Consider the following 19,658-nt stretch of genomic DNA (forward strand, 5'->3'; position numbering starts at 1 on the left):
TTTCTGTGTGAATGTGGAAGTAAGGGGGACCTTACGCACGTTATCTTTGCTTGTAGTTTGAGAGATCAAGCATGTCATGCTCTATACCTGTCTTTAGCTAGCTGTATGAGTTCTCCCATTAGGATTCAAGATGTCCTGAGGGACCCAATATCCAAAGAGGCAAGATTGGTGTATCAATACCTTAAGCAAAATAGTATTAAATTGTGAATACCTACGGATATGGATTCGTCACGCTTATGGATTTCATGCCAATAAGACTATCAGTCTGTACACTGGCTAATCTAGAGTAAACTTACATGTAGATGAATAATTGTGGCTTGATGGATGTTTTGCCTAAATAATTTTCAACTAGAAAGGAATCCTATCTCTATAGAAGTAGAACTAGTACTACAGGTTTTAATCGAGAATGCATTGTAAATAGTTTTTTGTAGCTTAATCACGCTTTGCATGTTCCTGCTTTGCTTGAAATGGTGAATAATGATGATATTTAACTTTCAATAATAAGTAATTTATTTTGCAGTATATCCCTTATATTCATCCTGGCCTGGCGCAGTCCCTGTCTGTTAGTTGCTGGACACGCCACAGTACATGTCTTTCCTTTGTGATTCCTGATCCTTCACTACCTTGACATAAAAGCCTAATTTAGAGGGCCCTAGAAGAGAATCATCCCACATGAAAGTGCAGTAATGAGCAGAAGTTTTCCTCAATGCGCCCAAAGTCTCTTCAATTCCATTCGTCTGCGTCCGTGAGGACGTTCTCTGTTTAACTGAAGAATAAAGAAATCAGAAAGAAACAATAATCAAAGAATAATAGACTCTGACTGGCCGTCGAAAGGCGCGTGGTCATCGTGAAACAAGAAGAAGAAGAAGAAGATAGCCTAACTTTTTTATCAATAAACTTTGTAGATTTTCAGATTATTTAATTCCTTTTGTTTCCGTTTGTAATTTTATTTTTAAGATATATTATGTGATTGTTTCAGATAATATGTTTTAAAAATAAAATTGCAAATAGCGAATAAAAATAATTAAAATAAAAAAGTGTATTTTACAATTCCCCCCGGCCCCGGCCAACCTGTAAATGTCAGCTTTGTCGAGAGATGGCGTTACGAAAATGGAACCGATTTATTACAAGGAACTTGGGCTTCTTTTTCGTTAGTATATTCTGTGGTGTTTGTCTCTTGATGACACACGTGCCAATATCGGTACGTGGGATATGGAAATCAAGACATACCCAACACGAAATTTTTGTTCTTGTGGGGCTGTTTTTTGGCATTGAACCGAAGACGCCCCCACTTAATCTAATTAATATTAAACACAAATACTTGTGTCTAGCCCTAGCAGGCAACTCATGGTTACAAAGAAAACAATGTATGATCGATGGCGGCTCCAATTTCGTTAAGTTTGCGCATACCACCTGTGACGTCATACGCCAGACAAAAAAATATCCATATCAGAGAGAAACAATAACTAAAGTGAGAGGGCTTGTGGAATAGGGCATTTCGTAGACAAGTTTATTTTGTCACCGCGCATAGCGTTTAGGCGGTCAAAAAAGGAAGTTTTCAACTTTGCAAGTTAAACATTTGACAGGATTAATTAGATTGTCAGTAGCTTTTTCTATTTCTTAGTTCTAGAAGGAGATAACTAAAATCTGTTGATATTCGGAGCAAATCGGAGTAATAAATTGTTTTTGACTGAATGTGCCTGTTCTTTTAGCTTGTCAGAAGAGATTATTGTCATTATTGATTATTTGAGATTCCACGATTATTCGGCATTTTTGTATTTTTTTTTGTGGTTGAGACCCAGACAAAACGTTTCCTTTAAAGGTAAGTTTTATCTCGGTAATTATTTTAAGATACCTAATAGTAATAGTGAGTGAACATAATAATCGTACATTGCTAATTTAATTTTTTTAATTTAAAACATCACATTCTTTTCTGATACCTATGAAACGACTAGGTATTATACCTGGTATTATTTCCAGTAATACAAATTATTTTCTTCAACTGCTAGGTTCTTTTTAGAGAATAAAGACTATCAAAAACATTGAATACCTACGGGATACCTACTGATACTCTGTGCGAGCTCCCAACCGTGCTTCCCTGTTCACTCCCAACCAAGTTAGATAAAAAAAGATACTGAAGATTGCAGCCTTGAGTTGGAGTATGTCAAGGAGTATGGAGTTAAATAAATTATTATGTTCCTACACAGTATTTTATTTATAGGTTTTAATGCTTTAAAGTCTAATAATAAATTTTCGTTGTCAACAAAATAATCTAAAAAAACTACGAAGATTTCTTATTATAAACTTGAAAGATCAAGATTCGGTTCAAATATACAAATTTTAAATTTTTGGCGCCAGAATATAGGTATGAATGCAACCTACTATATCGATAATGCGCTCATAGTTCGGGTTAGACGCCAAAGGCCGCGCCACTAACACAGTCTTCAAAAATTAACGTTGATCGGTCTCTCTCACTTTAGTTATTAGTGTTCTCTCTGATCCATATTGTTCAATTGCCACTAATAAAAAAGACCTAAAATAGGGAAGAATTAGGACATAACCCCAAAAGTTATGTCAAATCATGGAGCTTGACATTTGAAAAATTATTTTCACATTTATTATGTCATCTGTTTGACAATTTGAAATTGGCGCGCGGAGCTTGTCGACCAATGGTACCGTTTATCACCTGTAACGTAGTGACCAACCTGCGCAATATCATACCTTGTATTCTTTGTATCATGCAGGCAACTATTAAGCCCGACCAATCACGTTAGAGTTTTTGACAAACACAAATGAATTAACACACTCCAAATAACCTCGCTAACCAACCTGATTGGTCAAGCTTAACAGTTGACTGCTAGGGCTAGACACTTCTACACAAATAGACGTTTGACAGAATTTTTGTTTTTTGCCAAATTTTTGTGGAGAACATTTTGTCAGAGGGAATAAATAGACTAAACTACCTTCTTATCTTCTACTTTTGATCCCTTCCCTGGTCACCATTAAAAAAAATATTATAGTCTCCGTGTGAATATTTTTGAGGTCGCTTTTTTTAAATAAGGCATTTTCAATGGGCAGCACAAGTAGAAAGTATAAGTGAAATATTTTTGTTTCAAAAAAATTGTGTGTGCACTATATTTGAAGTGAAACTTCTTAATTTCTTTTTACTTCTTACTTTCGTCTGTCAGTCTGTCCGTCTGAGAACTCCATTCAGGTACCTAAGACGATTTCAATTCTGTTTAAATATTTTCCTGTATACTTCCTGTCCTTTTAAATATAACTGCCTGAAAACTCCACTCGGGTGCCTGTATTCATGTGCCAAGTTTGGCTCCAATTGAGCCATAATTAGGAAAAATACTGATTTCGTCCATTTAGAGGCATAGGTTGGAAAAGTCGCACAGTGGATCGATTCAATGCAATTTGGTGGACAAACAGCAATTATGCAGAATTTCTAACTTGAAACATTTTTTTGAACAAATATGTCTTATAAACTTGAAATTTGTTCAAAATAGTCCTAACTTTATTTTAGATAACTTATTGAATAGTGCAGGGATGTTTTACTAGAATATAATTTTATTCGAATTTCGGTATTAAATTGACTTAGGTACAAATTAAACTGCATAATTTCATACTTATGCTAAAACTTAATGCATTTTTTAACATATTTTTATTCTATATGAATTATGAACATATGATTTATCCAGTTCTTTAGTACCATGTATTTAATAAAAATAATTTTGAAAATATTCTTATTATACAGGGTGAGTCTTAAATAAGTGCAAATATTTTCAGGGCTGGTAGATCTCGATAAAAGAAACATATTTTCTCGTTACTGTTTTTCAAATAAGTCCAAAATAACCGAGTTATATTACTTAAAATCTAAAAATACTTAATTTAATATTACTTAATTTCTAAAAAAAATTGTTACTTAAATTTTGAGAATTTCTGGGTTTTCCTTCTTGTAAATTTAATCTGCTATTTATGTTGCGATATTATGAATAAATTAAGCTTCATTCAGAACCTCGCAATTAGTGGAATAAATTAGTTGTTCCAATTAGATTTTATACTTTTTAGTTTACGATCATTCATCAATGTCTAAAATACACAATTACAATTAATAAAATATCCTAGCAACAGCTTGCGGTAGTCTGTTGTATCCATAGAGAAAGCATAATATTTAGCTTATAAAACAATAAACTTTTGGTTTCTGACCAAAATGTTTCTTTACAGATGATAATCAAAGACCAAAATGACATTCCTCGCAAATTTTGAAGTATAATTAGTGGAAAAGTCAAAAGATTGTTAACTTTTTCGACTAATTAAAACTAACCTAACCTAACTGAACAATCTTCTACGCTCATTGAAACCACTAATTTATTCCACTAATTGCGAGGTTCTGAATAAAGCTTTATGGTTTATAATTAAAAACTAAACAATATCATGGGAAGCCCAAAATTTTTTTCAAAAAATTCCAAATTTTCAAAAAAAATTTTGCTAAAAAAATTATAATAGTGTTTCTGAGGTCGAAATACACTACCTCTAAAAATATTTGCACTTATTTAAGACTCCCCCTGTATAGTGTATCATACAAAACTAAACTTTAATCTTCAGTTTAAAAAAAAGCTTAAATATGCATAACCTTTTTTTATATCTGTTGTTGATGTCAAAGGTTCCTGAAAAGAAATATAAAAAATTTGCTGCCACTAGGCGCCCCTTTTGAAAATATACAGGGTGGCCTATTAATACGAAGAAGTTGAATATCGTCGTTGTTGACAAAGATTTTTTTTTTATAGTGATGTTGCATGGTTTAAAACTGTGTATTTCCTAATATTTTAGTGTATACAGGGTCGCCCAATAAAAGTTATGATAAAGTTTTAAGTATTTTTAAGTTGCACCTCCTTTGCATATAGTATGCTATTTTTATTTCCAGCGCTCTGCAGTGTTACCATTCTATTTCTCTTTTACTAAAACGTTAATTAAAAACAATCTATGCACAAAGTGGTTAAAAACTGGAGTGAAAAAACTGAATTTTTATTAATATTTTGCTATATTTTTCTCCAACTCCAACCCCCTCCATTGAAGGATCCTATTTCAGTTAATATGGAACTTCGTAAATTAAAAAAATCTGAAACATCCAGATATCTTTACAAAACTAGTCTAATACAAATTTTAGACGAAAAATATCGTGACTATATTTGGTTTGGACACAGATGGCTCGAAATCTGACCGAGGTGTTGGCAGTGCTTTTTACAGCCCGATTGCTAATAAAAAAATCAAATTACCTAATTTCTCTGGCATTTTAACAGCCGAACTCACAGCTATTTATCAGGCTCTTTCCAAATTCGGAGCATGCCACCGATTGAAGCATTAATACTATCTGATTCACTTAGTTCCATCAACAGTATTGCTTCTTTAAACCCCAAAAACTCACTAACCTGCAGCATTCGAGATCTAGTATATAAACGTACTGAAAGAAACTACAATGTTAACTTTACGTGGATTCCTGGACCCTCTAACATTGCTGGTAACGACCGAGCAGACAAACTGGCTAACGAGGCAACGCTCGAATATTGAAGGAAGTCCACCAAAAAAGTGTTCTTCAGTATACTTCAAAATGAATGGGACATCCTCGAGGGAACTAATAAACTTAGATCACATATACCACTTCTTCATCTGTATCAAAATATATATTCTCTTAAACGCGGATCTTCCTGTAAAGTTGTTAGAACCCTCACAGGACACTCATATCTTACCAAATCATATATTATCAGAAACGAACCCCCTCCGAAATGCACCTTATGCAATAACTTAATGTCAATGAGACACATTCTTTTTGAATGCTTACCTGTTGCCTCCCATAGATCTAGATTCTTTAATGCTGTTACCTATGAGAATATTTTCGCGCCTTTTAACATTTCGAAGATTAATAAAGTAATGGAATTCTTAGGCAGCATCAACATAACGAAAAAACTTTAATTTCTAACTTAAAATAACCTCATATTAAATAAAGTTTATTATTGAGCGCTAAAAAACCCTCGCTGTTGACGCGCTCTACAAATCAATACCTCTCTCTCTCTCTCTCTGTAAACTCCAAGGATAACAAAATAAATCCTAAATGGAAAATTTACATTATCATATACGGGGTCTTTTTTATGGCGTTGAAAGCATTGAAACATTTAAAATTATATATCTCTATTTTTAAATGATTTATTGATTTATATTAGATTTCTATTTTTAAATGCACACAAAAGATTTTCCGGCACTGTATTTAGTACTATAAATAATCCACCATCTTGAGTTCTTGGAAAAATCAAATTTGGGACTAAAACTAAATATTTAATGGTCGTTTCTTTTCAAAATTATCAAAATTATCGAAATGAGAGACCAATAGTTCTAAAACAAAAGCCAATGTCCATATTTCCGTATACCTCGATCCACTGGCAATGGCGTCATCCTGTAGCCCGTGCCCAATTATGCCGAAATTGACCCACATTTTTCTTCAATATCAAATCCTTAGTCCCACCCTGATGAAGATGTAAACGAAACGTCGTATCTAACTTTGCAGGGTGGGACCGTGTGCACCGTAGCTCACATAGCCTACCCACCAAATTTGGTCGCGATCGGACGACATCAACTTTTGACGTTTCTTACGTCAAAACTAACTATCACAATGACACATGTCGTACACGGTCAAGTTGGCCTTGATCCAATTTATTGACATACCAAATTTCATTTAAATCGGACGATTTTTTTATTTGTTTAATTGATGATGGGGTTTCGTAATGCACGAAACGTCGTCAAAATATAAAAAGATGGGGCTCCAACCCAAACCAAAAAAATCAATTATTTTTGAAAGACAGAAAGAAATGTTTCTCATAAATTGAAAAAAAAATCGTCTTACCTTCATATGGAAATCGCACTTTTGGATATTTCTCTATATGTTTCCATAACGTACACAAATCCAAAAATCCCAAATGCTTTGGGTTGAAATTCACGTGAGGTAAAGCACTCCTAATCATATGAATATCACTGGACATATTAAAACCTACCAAACCGTTAGAAATTAGACATTTTTATCATCACTTAGGGGCACGAAAAACGGGCACCTTAAAATTTTGTTCTATTATATGCCGATTTTGATGATTTTTAAGCAATTTAAAGATAAATTACTTCACTTTTTAATATCTCTTTCTAAATTAAAAATTAAAGTTCCCATCTGTCAATTATACATGGAAAAACAAAATGTTGATATTTTGCTGAAACTTTGAAACATGTGGAATATGTAAACAAAGCAAGGAATTTGAAAATAATTTTATCATCTAAGTACATCTTTTTTGCATGGTTTGTTTTTCGATTCGTCTCAATAGCTTTACTTTTTTTGGAGATATTCGCTTTTGAAAAAAACACTACCATTTTTACAAACCATGACTTTGCTGTTGGTCCTCATCAACACACTTATGAAAAAGTGTTTATTGTTTTTGTAACGTTACTGTCATTGAAAAAGCATACATTGTCAAATTCTTTGTTCTTTTTCTGCCACTTCATATGACCTTGTTCTCGCGTCCCGTGACCACTGACGTAGCTGTATAGTGGTGGTCTATAACTAGACAAAGTATAGTCGTGGCACTCGCCATAGTTTCATAAAGATGTGTTTAGGAAAATGAGTTCTCAATAAAATAAAATAAAAAAATGATTAAGGAGTAAAAATTTGCTTGAAAACAGTATATTTTCACATTTCGTGTAAGTAACAATTCTTCTGTATCTCAAAATTTTCTGATGGGAAGAAATGCGGAAAAATATATAATGACATATTTTTATATTATTATCTATTTCAAAGATTTTCTACAACTTTTTTTTAATTTAAAACAAGTTTAATTTTAACATTAATGTGTTTGTTTTGTAATAATATATTGGTTAGGTGATTTTCATTGGATATAACTAATACATTGAACAACACATTGTACTAAATAATAAAATAACATATTTAAACTTCAATCATTGCTAATAAACATTACAGAAATTTCAAAAGAGAAAAGAAGCAAGAACAATGAAAAATCATCACTTGCTATTCTACTACTTTCTCACGTAATAAAATAATATATTTTTAGTTATTGTTACCACTGTTAACTGGCAGGAAATATTTGGAAGAGTGCAACTACTCTTTTCCTTCTATTATAGTTTTAGGTCCAGAAATTATTGATCTTTACCATGTTCAATTAAAGTGGCTATAGCGGATACAACCTCTGGACTTGAAACTATCTCTGCTAGAGTAACTGCGCAACAAACATTCATAAATCATAAACACTTTTTCATAAGTGTGTTGATGAGGATTAAAAGCAAATAAGACATGGTTTTAATGTAAAAATTATGAAAAATTTTTAATGTCTTCTTCATATACATACATACATACTGCCATTACTCGCTGACGAGTATTTGACACGCATCAGAAGATGGTCACGCAAGGCGTTTTCTTTCATGAGCTTTTCTGTGACTGAAAAGCCCGATAAGTGATGTTATCTGTCTACCGCAATCCAGACATTCAAAAATCTCATTGCTTTGTTGCCTCTTTACTTTTTGGTTGTCGCTGTTAACTGACTTTACAATTCTTCTCCATTCATTTCTATTGTGAGCTGCCTCTTCCCATTAATTCTGCTTGTTAATTCCCTTTAAGTTTTCGTGAAAAATATCCTTGAACCTTTTGAGTTGTCCACCCGGCCTCCTTTTACCGTCTACAAGCTCACCGTAAAGCAGAGATTTTGGTATGCGGTTTTCTTGCATTCTGCATATGTGACCAGCCCATCTTAAGCAGGACTTTGTAATCATGACTTCAATGCTCTCGCAGTTAGCTTTTTCAAGGACCGATACATTTGAGACATGATGGAACCATTTTATTCTTAAGAGTTGTCTAAGATGTCTCTGTTGCAACTTGTTTAATGCGTTTGTGTCGGGCGTACAGCACCCAGGTTTCGCATCCATATAACATGATGGGAATTAGTATTGCTCGGTACACTGCAAGTTTCGTTTTGTGCTCAAGTCATGATTGTAGAAAACCCTGTCTTTTAAGTTCCAGAATGCTCTTGAGGCGCTGCTAATCCTGTGCTGAATTTCAGAGTCGATATTGGCCTTTTCCGAAATCAAACTGCCGAGGTAATGGAATTCCGCTACATATTCCAACAGCTCATCTCCGATTTTTATAGCATTGTTGTGATCTTCCGGGGGAGTGCACATGATTTTAGTTTTATCGATGTTCAGCTTAAGTCTCAAGGCCTCGTATGCCCATGTATATGTGTTCAACATTTCTTGCAATTGCTGTAACGTATTTGCAACTAGAGCACAGTCATCAGCGTAATATAATATAAATTCATCACAGAACTTCAATACGCTGATGACTGTCTTCTTCAAAAGCCAATATCTCAAAAAAAATAAAGCTAAAGCTATTGAGATGAACAAAAAAAATAAAATATCGAGAAAAAATGCACCTAGATAATAAAATAATTTTTAAATTCCTAGCTTTGTTAACATATTCGATCGGAAACTTTCACAAAAATATCAACATTTTGTTTTCCCTCGTATAATTGACAGATAAAAAATGTCATTTTTAATTTAGAAATAGTTCAAATAATTTAGCTACACATTGCTTAAAAAATGATCAAAATGGGTTCACCAAAACACAATATATAAAACTTTAAAATACCTACATGAAAATTTTAAGGTGTCCGTTTTTCATGCCGGTAGTGTATATTTATTTTTTACTGCAAGGTTCGCAACATATGGGACTTCTTTATTATTGAAAAAAGTTTATGTGGAATTTCTTCAGCACAGACTTGGTTAAAAATATATTTTTTTACATTTTTCGTAATATTAAAGTAAAACAAAGTAAGAATAATTTCAAGTACAATATTTTCTCTATACAGAGTGCAGAGTGGTCCAAACTGTATTCCGGAAACTTCGGCAGCATATTTTGCAGATAAAAATAAGTAAAAAAGTTCGTATAAATGTATGTCCTAAAATGCTTAGTTTCGGAAATCCAGGGTTTAGAAGTTTCATTTTTATTTTGATTTTTTCCAAATAATTTCTGACAACTACTACTAATTTCCAACTGCCATGCCACCTACATAATTTTAACTGGTTTGAAGAGTAATAACTTGTCGTCCGTACATGTATAAAACTACGGGGTAAAAAAATATACATTTACTACGTTTTTTTACGTAGTAAAGATCTCTTGGTAAAAATCGTTACGAGTAATTGCTTAGAATTGAAGGAAGAACCGAAATATGGCAATAATATACAGGGGGTTTCATTAAAAAAAACTTTGATGTGTCACGACTTTATGACCGACCTTGTATACTTAAATTTATTACCCGCTAATAGATATTTAAAACCCCTAGAACTTTTATATGTAACTTTTTGCGGTACCTCTTATATTTTATCTAATAATCGACCGTTCCCATACCTTCCAGCGACCCTGTATGTATTAGGTATAATAATTTTACTTCAAAAAATTGCCGAGAAATCGCTATTTTTTTAAAGTCTCTATATATTTCGAAACTTGGGACATAAACGTACATTAAATATAAATAGTCATATAACTGAACAACTTTCCTCTTTAACTTTTTTTCGATATTTCATCATCCGATCCCAGTTTTTGAATATGTAAAGAGAATTTCTGTAATTTGCCAGCATGACATATGTCAAAACAATTTTAATTTTGTTATTGGGTGCGCTGAAGAAATTTCCCATAATTTTTTTTTCAATACCTAACTGAATTATAAAAATATCTCCTATTTGTTGTCACCTGAAATATATTACCTAATTTTAAAATATCACAATTATTAAACAAGTGTTTCCCCAAGTCTTGCCACATATGGGGCTCTTTATGAGCAAGGTTTACTACGTCTATAACATAAACTGCTTTTCTAGTGGCGATCTGCATAAGGGCGAGTTCGTTACATTGACCTCCAAAGCTAGGCTTCCATTCACAATCGATACCAACCAAATCTATACCCTAATAAACATAAAATCTAATATTATAATGTCTATACCTTGGTGGTGGCTTCATATCTGGAAACGCTGGTATTTCACCACTAAAACAAGATTTGTTGTGAATGTGATAAACAATGATTCAGTATTTAAATTAAAAGAATTTCGGACTTTCACTGTCTTTATTTATTTTGCTTACACATCGTTTCGGCCAGAAGCATCACTAACCCTTATCAAGTGTGACCTAAGTCAATTAGTTAACTAAATGGAAGTCCAAAATTCTTTTAGTTTTAAGATTTTTTTTGCTAAAGTACCACTCCATTTTTAATCCACGGTTACAAATACAAAGTACAGGGAGATTTTACAAAAGTAAATTTTCATATTTTTAAATTTTCTTTTTCAGTAAAATACCCAGCATTTTTAGTTATGTGTAAATATTTTTTTATTTTTATTTTTAATACACTCCTGGACAAAATTATCGCACCACTGCTTATTTTTTAAGAAAATCAAAAAAATAAATATCAAATAAAACAGTTACTTATCTTTGCTCGAACGAAAAGCAGAACTGGGGAAAAAAATGTTTATGTTAGTAGTATTTCGTACTGTTGAGTTGATATTAAAAAATGACCGGTTGTGAAACATAAACCATTCTCTCTATTGAGTATGGGGATAGAGCGTCACGTTATCTGACTTAAAATGAAGCGGTCCAAGCAATACCTTTAGTTGGAGACGGTCGAAATTACCGTTAAGTGGCTGGCGTTTTAGGCGTGCATTATACAACGGTTCTAAGAGCTGTGCAGCGGAAGGCCAGGACAAAGACGACATAGAACTACTTCTCAAAAAGATAACGATTCTTTGCGCCACAATGTTCTAAGAAACAGAACATCTACTAGCCGAACATCTACTAGTACATTGAGTACTACGATTTGATTACGAAGTACTCAATGTCAATATTTCAGATCGTCCAGTTAGAAGACGCCTCCATGAAGGGAATTTAAGTTACAGAACGACCGCAACTGGACCCCTCCTCACCAAGTCTTATGTTTTGGAGAGGCATCGCCTACGATGCCTGTACTGAGTTGGTGTCTCTACCTAGACCTGCCCTTAATGCACGCAGATATGTGTTGGAGATCCTTGAAGAACATGTAGTTCCATTTGCGCCATTAGTAGGAGCGGATTTCTTACTAATGCATGATAATGCTCGGCCTAACTTGGCTTTGGATGTTATTCAATACCTTCATGACGTGGGAATTACCACTTTAGACTAGCCGCCACGCAGCCCCGACATGAATCCAATAGGACATGGCTGGGATATTTTAAAAAGGCGTATTCGGCAAAGAAATCCTCTGGAACGGACTGCGCGTGAGGAGTTTATGTCATGGAAGGAAACTTTTCAAAATTTGATAAAAGGAATGCTGCGAAGACTTCAAGTGATTATTGCAGCTTGAGGTGGCAACACACAATATTAATAATGCATTATGGTTGTTCTTGGGGTTATTGTTTTATTTTTGTATCGAAGTTGAAATTATTAAATTTTTTTTTCCTAAAAATGAATTTAGTAAGTTAATTCTCGTTTTGTTGAATAGAATATGATTTTTTTTTGCTAATAAATAATGCATAGTCAACAATGTTAATTATTCTATTTTTTTTAATTTCCCTAAAAAAATAAATTTCTAAAAGCCAAGTTGTGCGATAATTTTGTCCAGGAGTATACCTCACCTCAAGGCCAGTGTCTAAAAAGTTTTCAAATTTTTGTATATTATCCACCAAAATAATAGTATCCAGTGGTAACGGATATTTGTGAAATTCAACTTTGCTAGAATTATCTTGATCCCAATCCTCTGTCGATGGAGATAATGGTACAGAATCTGGTAGTCTTGAAAAAAAAGTTTTAAAATAAGCAGATAAGTAATTTAGGGTCAGACAGATTATGTAAAAAGTTAGTCATCAAATAAGGTAAAAAATACCTATTTCTGTTAAACAACTGTTTTAACTGAGCCAATTTTTTTATTAACTACAGAAATAAGGGCGACACGTTAAAAATTTGCACTTTTCGGACAAAACTCTAGCAAAGGCCCTGTTTATATCGAACAGGTATTCACAGTGATCAATAAGTTGTAGACAGGTATACAAAAAACACATAAATTTTACGCAATATGACGGGGTTTGGCGAACATTTTGTTAGGTAATAAATTTAAAATCCCAAAATTCGTATCCGGTAAGTTAAATATGTTATCTAAGGTAATTGCACAACATTTTCCGATAGACGTCATTAATCATATCGAAATTGACACTAAATCCTATAAACCTGACTAAATAAAATTTTGGCAAGTGTTTAAATTTGTTGTATAATTGAAGATACCGAGCAGCTCTTCATCTTACTTTATAGAGCAAATGATTGTAACAAATATTTTATTTAGATTAAAGCTGCAAAAATTAGTTAAAAACGATTTTTATTATCGCCATGTTGGTCACATTGCACCGCGATCACAACGTTGTCGTTTATTAATTGACAATTATCATAATGGCAGTCATTATTTTGTATAATATCGTGTTGTTGAATCTTTGGGAGTAATTCTAGTTTTTTGTCTATTTGCATAGTATTTTTTTAAAAATTGTACTCTTAAGCACAAATAGTTCTTTTAAGAATTAAATTTTCAAGTTTTTGTATTGCATTTCTTGAAGTTGTGTGTTGAAAAAATGCCGAAGCATTTAAACAGTCGAAGCAAAGAGCTTGTAGCTTTCCTGATAAACTATTTTGAACGAGAATGTGACAATAAATGTCCTTTTTTCCAAAAAAATCCTGTATGGGTATTTCGCCACTGTTGCAAGAAAATCTACAAAATAAAATAATGAAAAAAAATTTTTTAAGCATTTTTTTTTTGCTTTGTTAGGCAAATTTGTATTACCGTAAACATAACTTCTGACAAGCAGCGTCCGTTCAGGTTTAACGCAAAAGTGTTTACAAAAAATAATTATTTTATTTTGTAGATTTTCTTGTAGCAGTGGCGAAATACCCATACAGGATTTTTTTGGAAAGATGAATCCGCCACATAGGTATGTATAGACATTTTTTAATAAATGTCCTTTATTACACTTGACTGCAGTCAGAGAAGTAAGTTTGATTGGTAAGCACATTATACCACTTCAAAGTTATTTCGATTTGTAGCGAGTAGCTGCTGCCTACATTTAAATATTTCTACTGTGAGAGTTAGTGACTACTGTTAATAAATTAATTACTATAGAGTCGGATAATCGAAAGTCTACTGTAAAACATAAAAATATTTAAAAAATGATATAATAAATAATATTTTGTTATCCAATTTTACATTAAGATTTATCTCATAAATCCATCCCAGTCTGACAACGCTGTCGCCATCGCTTGTCACTCAAAGTTGATAACGTGCATCGGAAATTGTTTTGCGATTACTTTAAATACACAATCCTGTGTTTAGCCGTCAGTATAGGTTTGGTGCATTTCACCCGATTTTCAAAATTTCGACAGCAGCGCTCGGTACGGCAAAAATCAGAACTGTCTGACCAAATTTATTTTACACCGTCCCGGTTACTGTTCATGTTGACCGCGTTGAAATAATATTGAATTCGAGGCTATGTCATAATATTTAAGTATTTTGGCTTTTACTAGTGCAGTTACTGAAACTATAAAATTCTCAAATACAAAGTTTGTGTAATGTAACGCTGTTTCGGGTAGTAATAATTAAACTGGGTAACGCGTTTTGTTGTGACAATTTCAAATGATAATAACATTTCCGGAAAAATGTCAACACGAACAGGAGGGCGTCATTGCGTGGTTGTTGGGTACAATAACACACAATACAACTCTCCTGGAATTACATTTTACAGCTTGGATTCAGCTTGACAAAATGGATTCAGGCAGTTTGGCGAAACAAGTGTGTAAACAAAGTGCACATTACATATACAGGGTGTCCCAGGCTGAGCGTGCATTAGAAGTTTCTAGAGAACCACAATATTTAGATCGGAGATTTTTTGCACATCATTGTTTTGCAACGAGACCTTCGATTAAAAATATTTTCAATATGGCGGCACTTCCGGAAATACTGGAAGTTGACAGTAACTTTCCTATTTTAAATGGGTGCCCCCATTTTTTATTACATACTTAAATTCTCTGTGCCTAAACTTACTTAAACACTCTATACCTAACATTAACCGTTTTTAAGAGAAAAAAAATATTTAAAATTTTTGCATGAAAAAAACTACCTGTCAAAAAAATTTTTATAGCCTGAAAGTCAAATTTAGTGGTTACCACAGCCACTGTGACATAAAGAGAAGACATGTGGCTATCTATTTCAAAAATTAAATTGTTCAAATGTCATATAATATGGCGGTAGCTGTCATGGAATTAAATAATTAAAAAATGATGATAAATATTTTTTTTCAAATGGCAACCCAGTTTTTTATTTCGCTAATTAAAAGGTTTTTCAATTCGTTACTTTTTAACTATACACAGTGGCGGACTAAGGGGGGAGGGCGGAAGGGGCGGTCCGCCCCGGGCCCCGTCTTTTATGGCGCCTCCGAATTTTAATAAGTAATTTTTTATTCAACTGGCAAACAAGGCCAATATGTGTTCAGTCATTATAAAGCAGTTTATAAGTGGAGTATGCAAACCATACGTATACACCAAGTAATATAAACAGTATAAATGAAAGCAGATATTTACTTAATTATCAATTATCAGGCCCCAGTAACTGTCAATGGCATTTTCTATTTAGGAAATTAAATCAAAGGGTAATTTTCTTTGTTTAAAATATGGAAAAATTATTATTTTTTATATATTTTGAGACTGAATTTATTTATTTTAGCTTTTAGGTTATTTTTCAATGGTTTCATTATTTATTTTTACTAAATAAACATTTTAAATTACAACCAACGCACAGCATAACTTGTATTCTAGCTTCTTTACCGATGATGAGCAGTGAAGTCTTTAGTATAACGGGGGCCACGGGCCTGAGACAGCGAGGGGGCCCCTCGGATCTGGGAGAACTTACAAAATCGCGATATTTTGTTGCGGTATTTCCCTGGAAGCATTTTTAAGACAAAAATATTTAAAATTTTTGGACGAAAAAAACTACTTGTCGAAAAAATTTGTACAGCCTAAAAGTCAAATTTAGTGATTATCACAGCCCCTGTGACATAAAGAAAAGACATGTGGCTACCTATTTCAAAAATTAAATTGTTCAAATGTCATATAATAATGGCGGTAACTGTCATGGAATTGAGCGATTAAAAAATTATCATAAATATTTTTTTTTCAAATGGAAACACACTTTTTTATTTCACTAGTGAAAAGATTTTTCAATTCGTTATGTTTTAACTAGACATATTCCTATACCTAAAATAAATCGTTTTTAAGTTATTTAAGATTTAGTTTGAAAACGTATATTTTTCTTGATTTTATCCACGATACACGTAAACATAAACGTTTACGTGTATCGTGATTTTATCTAGCTTCCTTTGACATTAAGTGTCAAACAGTCAGACAATTTATTTCCATCTGTCACAAAATGAATTATTTGAATTTCCTATATTATAAATACCGCTGCTTAAAAGTTTAAAAAGGGTATTTATATCGTATTTTCGTTCATTAGTGATATCTAATAGTTGATATTTTAATAATATACCGTACAATCGAAAAAAAAACAGCGCAAAGCGAAATGATGATCGATAATATACTGTCATAGGCTACTGGTTAAAATCAAGAAAAATATACGCTTTAAAGCTAAATCTTAAATAACTTAAAAACGATTTATTTTAGGTACAAGAACATGTATAGTCAAAAAGTAACAAATTTTAAAAACGAAAGTAACGAAACCAACTTCCACTTTTTTTTTCCATTTCCATTTGAAAAAAATGATTTATGATAATTTTTTAATCACTCAATTCCATGACAGCTGCGGCCATTATTATATGACATTTGGACAATTTAATTTTTGATATAGATAGCCACATGTCTTCTCTTTATGGTACAGTGGCTGTGGCAATATGGTGGCAATCACTAAATTTGACGTTTAGGCTATATACATATTTTTGACAGGCAGTTTTTTTCCTCCAAAAATTAGAAATATTTTTTTTTCTCAAAAACGGTTAACGTTACATATAGAGTGTTTAATACCAAAATTCATAAAATTTTACAGAGAATTTAAGTATGCAATAAAAAATGGGGTCGCCCATTTAAAATAAGAAAGTTGCTGTCAACTTCCGGTACTTCCGAAAGTGCCACCATATTGAAAATATTTTTAATCGATAGATCTCGTTGTGAAACAATGATATGCACAAAATCTCGTATCTAGATATTGTAGTTCTCTAGAAATATCTAATGCAGGCTCAGCCTGGGACACCCTGTACAAATACTGGAATTTTGTCAATCATTATACATACGTCATTCAATTTTTACAAAATGTGCATTAAAAGTATATCATTATCTGAACAGACCGGGGGCCACATTTAGTTTCGCCGCCCCGGACCCCCGACAGGCTTAGTCCGCCACTGACTATACATGTTCCTATACGTAAAATAAATTGTTTATAAGTTATTTAAGATTTAATTTGAAAACGTATATTTTTCTTGATTTTATCTAGATTCCTTTGACATTAAGTGTCAAACGGTCAGAAAATTTATTTCAATCTGTGAGAAAACGAAATATTTGAATTTCCTATATTATAAATACTGTCGCCCTTAAGAGTTTAAAAAGTGTATTTATAAAAATATATCTCGTATTTTCGCTCTTTATTGATATCTAATAATTGATATTAATAATATTCCGTATGACGGAAAAAAAACAGCGCAAAGTTGGCTCGTAAATGATGCTGCTTTTTGAACAATGCGTAACAATATGACATGACCAGATCTATTACATCACTTGACGTTTAAAGTCATAGGCTACTGGTTAAAATGAATAAAAATATACGCTTTAATACTAAATCTTAAATAACTTAAAAACGATTTATTTTAGGTATAGGAACATGTATAGTCAAAAAGTAACAAAGCCTTTTCACTAGTGAAATAAAAGAAGTGGGTTTCCATTTGAAAAAATTGATTTATGATAATTTTTTCATCGCTCAATGACAGCTAGGTGAGCTGGGGCCATTATTATAAGACATTCAAACAATTTAATTTTCGAAATAGATAGCCACATGTTTTCTCTTTGTGGCACAGTGGCTGTGGTAATCACTTAATTTGACTTTTAGGCTATACGCATATTTTTGACAGGCAATTTTTTTCGTTCAAAATTTTTAAATGTTTTTAGCCGACCATACCAATAGGTATGGTAGGCTATTAAGATCGACAAAAAAAAGTTTTTTTAATTTCACTCAAAATGTGTTATTTGGGTCATAAATGACCTAAATACAAAATATTTTCATGGTGTCTGTCTGTCTGTCTGTCCGTCTGTAACACGATAACTCAAAAACCGCTAAACAGATTTTTACCAAATTTGACACAAAAATACTGTGGCACCCGATAATCTGGCCATTAGTTTTTGGTGGGGGTGGGGGGTTGGTAAGGGGATATGGAAGGGGGTTAAAAATTTAAAAAAATCGTAACTCCAAAGTTACACTAGCTAGCGAAACGCGGTTTTCAATTTAAGATTAGGAATAATAATTGCAACAAAATTTGTAATAACATCAAAATCTGTCAAAGTCACAGTTTTAGAGATAAAAAAAATTGGAAAAATTCCTTTACTTTGAAACTAAAAGAACTGCCTACCAACTTTTTATTAACATATTTTAGTATGGGCGGCTATACGTGCCTCCCGGCGCCATTTTTTTTTCTCAAAAACGGTTAATAACGGTATAGAGTATAATGTGTTTAGAGTATAGAGTGTTTAATATCAAAATTCATAACATTTTACAGAGAATTTAAGTATGTAATAAAAAATAGGGGCACCCATTTAAAATAAGAAAGTTGCTGTCAACTTCCGGTATCTCCGGAAGTGCCGCCATATTGAAAGTATTTTTAATCGATAGATCTCGTTGTAAAACTATGATGTGCAAAAAATGTTAGAGCTAGATGTTGTAGTTCTCTAGAAACTTCTAATGTACGCTAAACCTGGGCCACCCTGTATACGTATGATATTACTCACATAAAAGGTATTATTAATTATTACCTTGAATAATAAATTATAATACACTTCAGACCTTCAGAAGATGTCAAAATGAATGAAGATTTACCTTTTTATTTTTTTAGAATCTTCAAAATTACACTTATACTTCTCAAATAATATTATAACATTTTTTCGTGTACTCGCTATTTAAGCTCGCGTATTTGTATAAGTCGCTTGTTTACGGAATTATCCGATGGCGGCAGCATCGGCGAAGAATGCACCAAGGCTATAAATTTATCTGACCAAACAAAGGGCTTATTCAGCGCTAGTTCGGACAACAACAGACACCGGAATTGTGTAGTGTAAAAGAATGACCAATGTAACTTACTTATTTTCATCCAACAATTGAAGACTGTAGGGCCATTCGCTTTTATCTATACTATAGAAAATCGCCCATCGCAAAGCTTCAGAGAGTTCTCCATATTGCGCTACGCTTACTACTAATTCCTTTTGCAAGTTCTCGTCATCGCCAACTGCCTCTTCTACCATTTCTTTCCAACTTTCGTCACCTAACAAATTAGTTTACTTCTAAATATGC

The 19,658-nt window shown here is 32.8% G+C and overlaps 1 protein-coding gene and 1 non-coding gene across 4 annotated transcripts in view; one reads left to right on the forward strand and one right to left on the reverse strand.

Annotated features, from left to right (window-relative positions):
• Positions 1-19,658, reverse strand: part of LOC115878572 (exonuclease mut-7 homolog) — an 86,644-nt gene that overhangs the window by 62,740 nt on the left and 4,246 nt on the right. For all 3 annotated transcript variants that reach the window (XM_030895106.1, XM_030895115.1, XM_030895126.1), the window contains 4 exons: positions 19,449-19,629; positions 12,700-12,856; positions 10,810-11,005; positions 6,902-7,045 (listed from right to left, as the gene is read on the reverse strand). In XM_030895106.1, the coding sequence (XP_030750966.1) occupies positions 6,902-7,045; positions 10,810-11,005; positions 12,700-12,856; positions 19,449-19,629 (678 nt within the window). The remainder of the gene's footprint in view (positions 1-6,901; positions 7,046-10,809; positions 11,006-12,699; positions 12,857-19,448; positions 19,630-19,658) is intronic.
• LOC115879073 lies at positions 1,165-1,290 on the forward strand. Its single transcript, XR_004049661.1, has one exon. It is a non-coding gene; the product is annotated as a U11 spliceosomal RNA (small nuclear RNA).

Source organism: Sitophilus oryzae, unplaced genomic scaffold (assembly GCF_002938485.1).
Source record: "Sitophilus oryzae breed Bouriz unplaced genomic scaffold, Soryzae_2.0 scaffold_1063_pilon_pilon, whole genome shotgun sequence".
NCBI classification, from domain to species: domain Eukaryota; kingdom Metazoa; phylum Arthropoda; class Insecta; order Coleoptera; family Curculionidae; genus Sitophilus; species Sitophilus oryzae.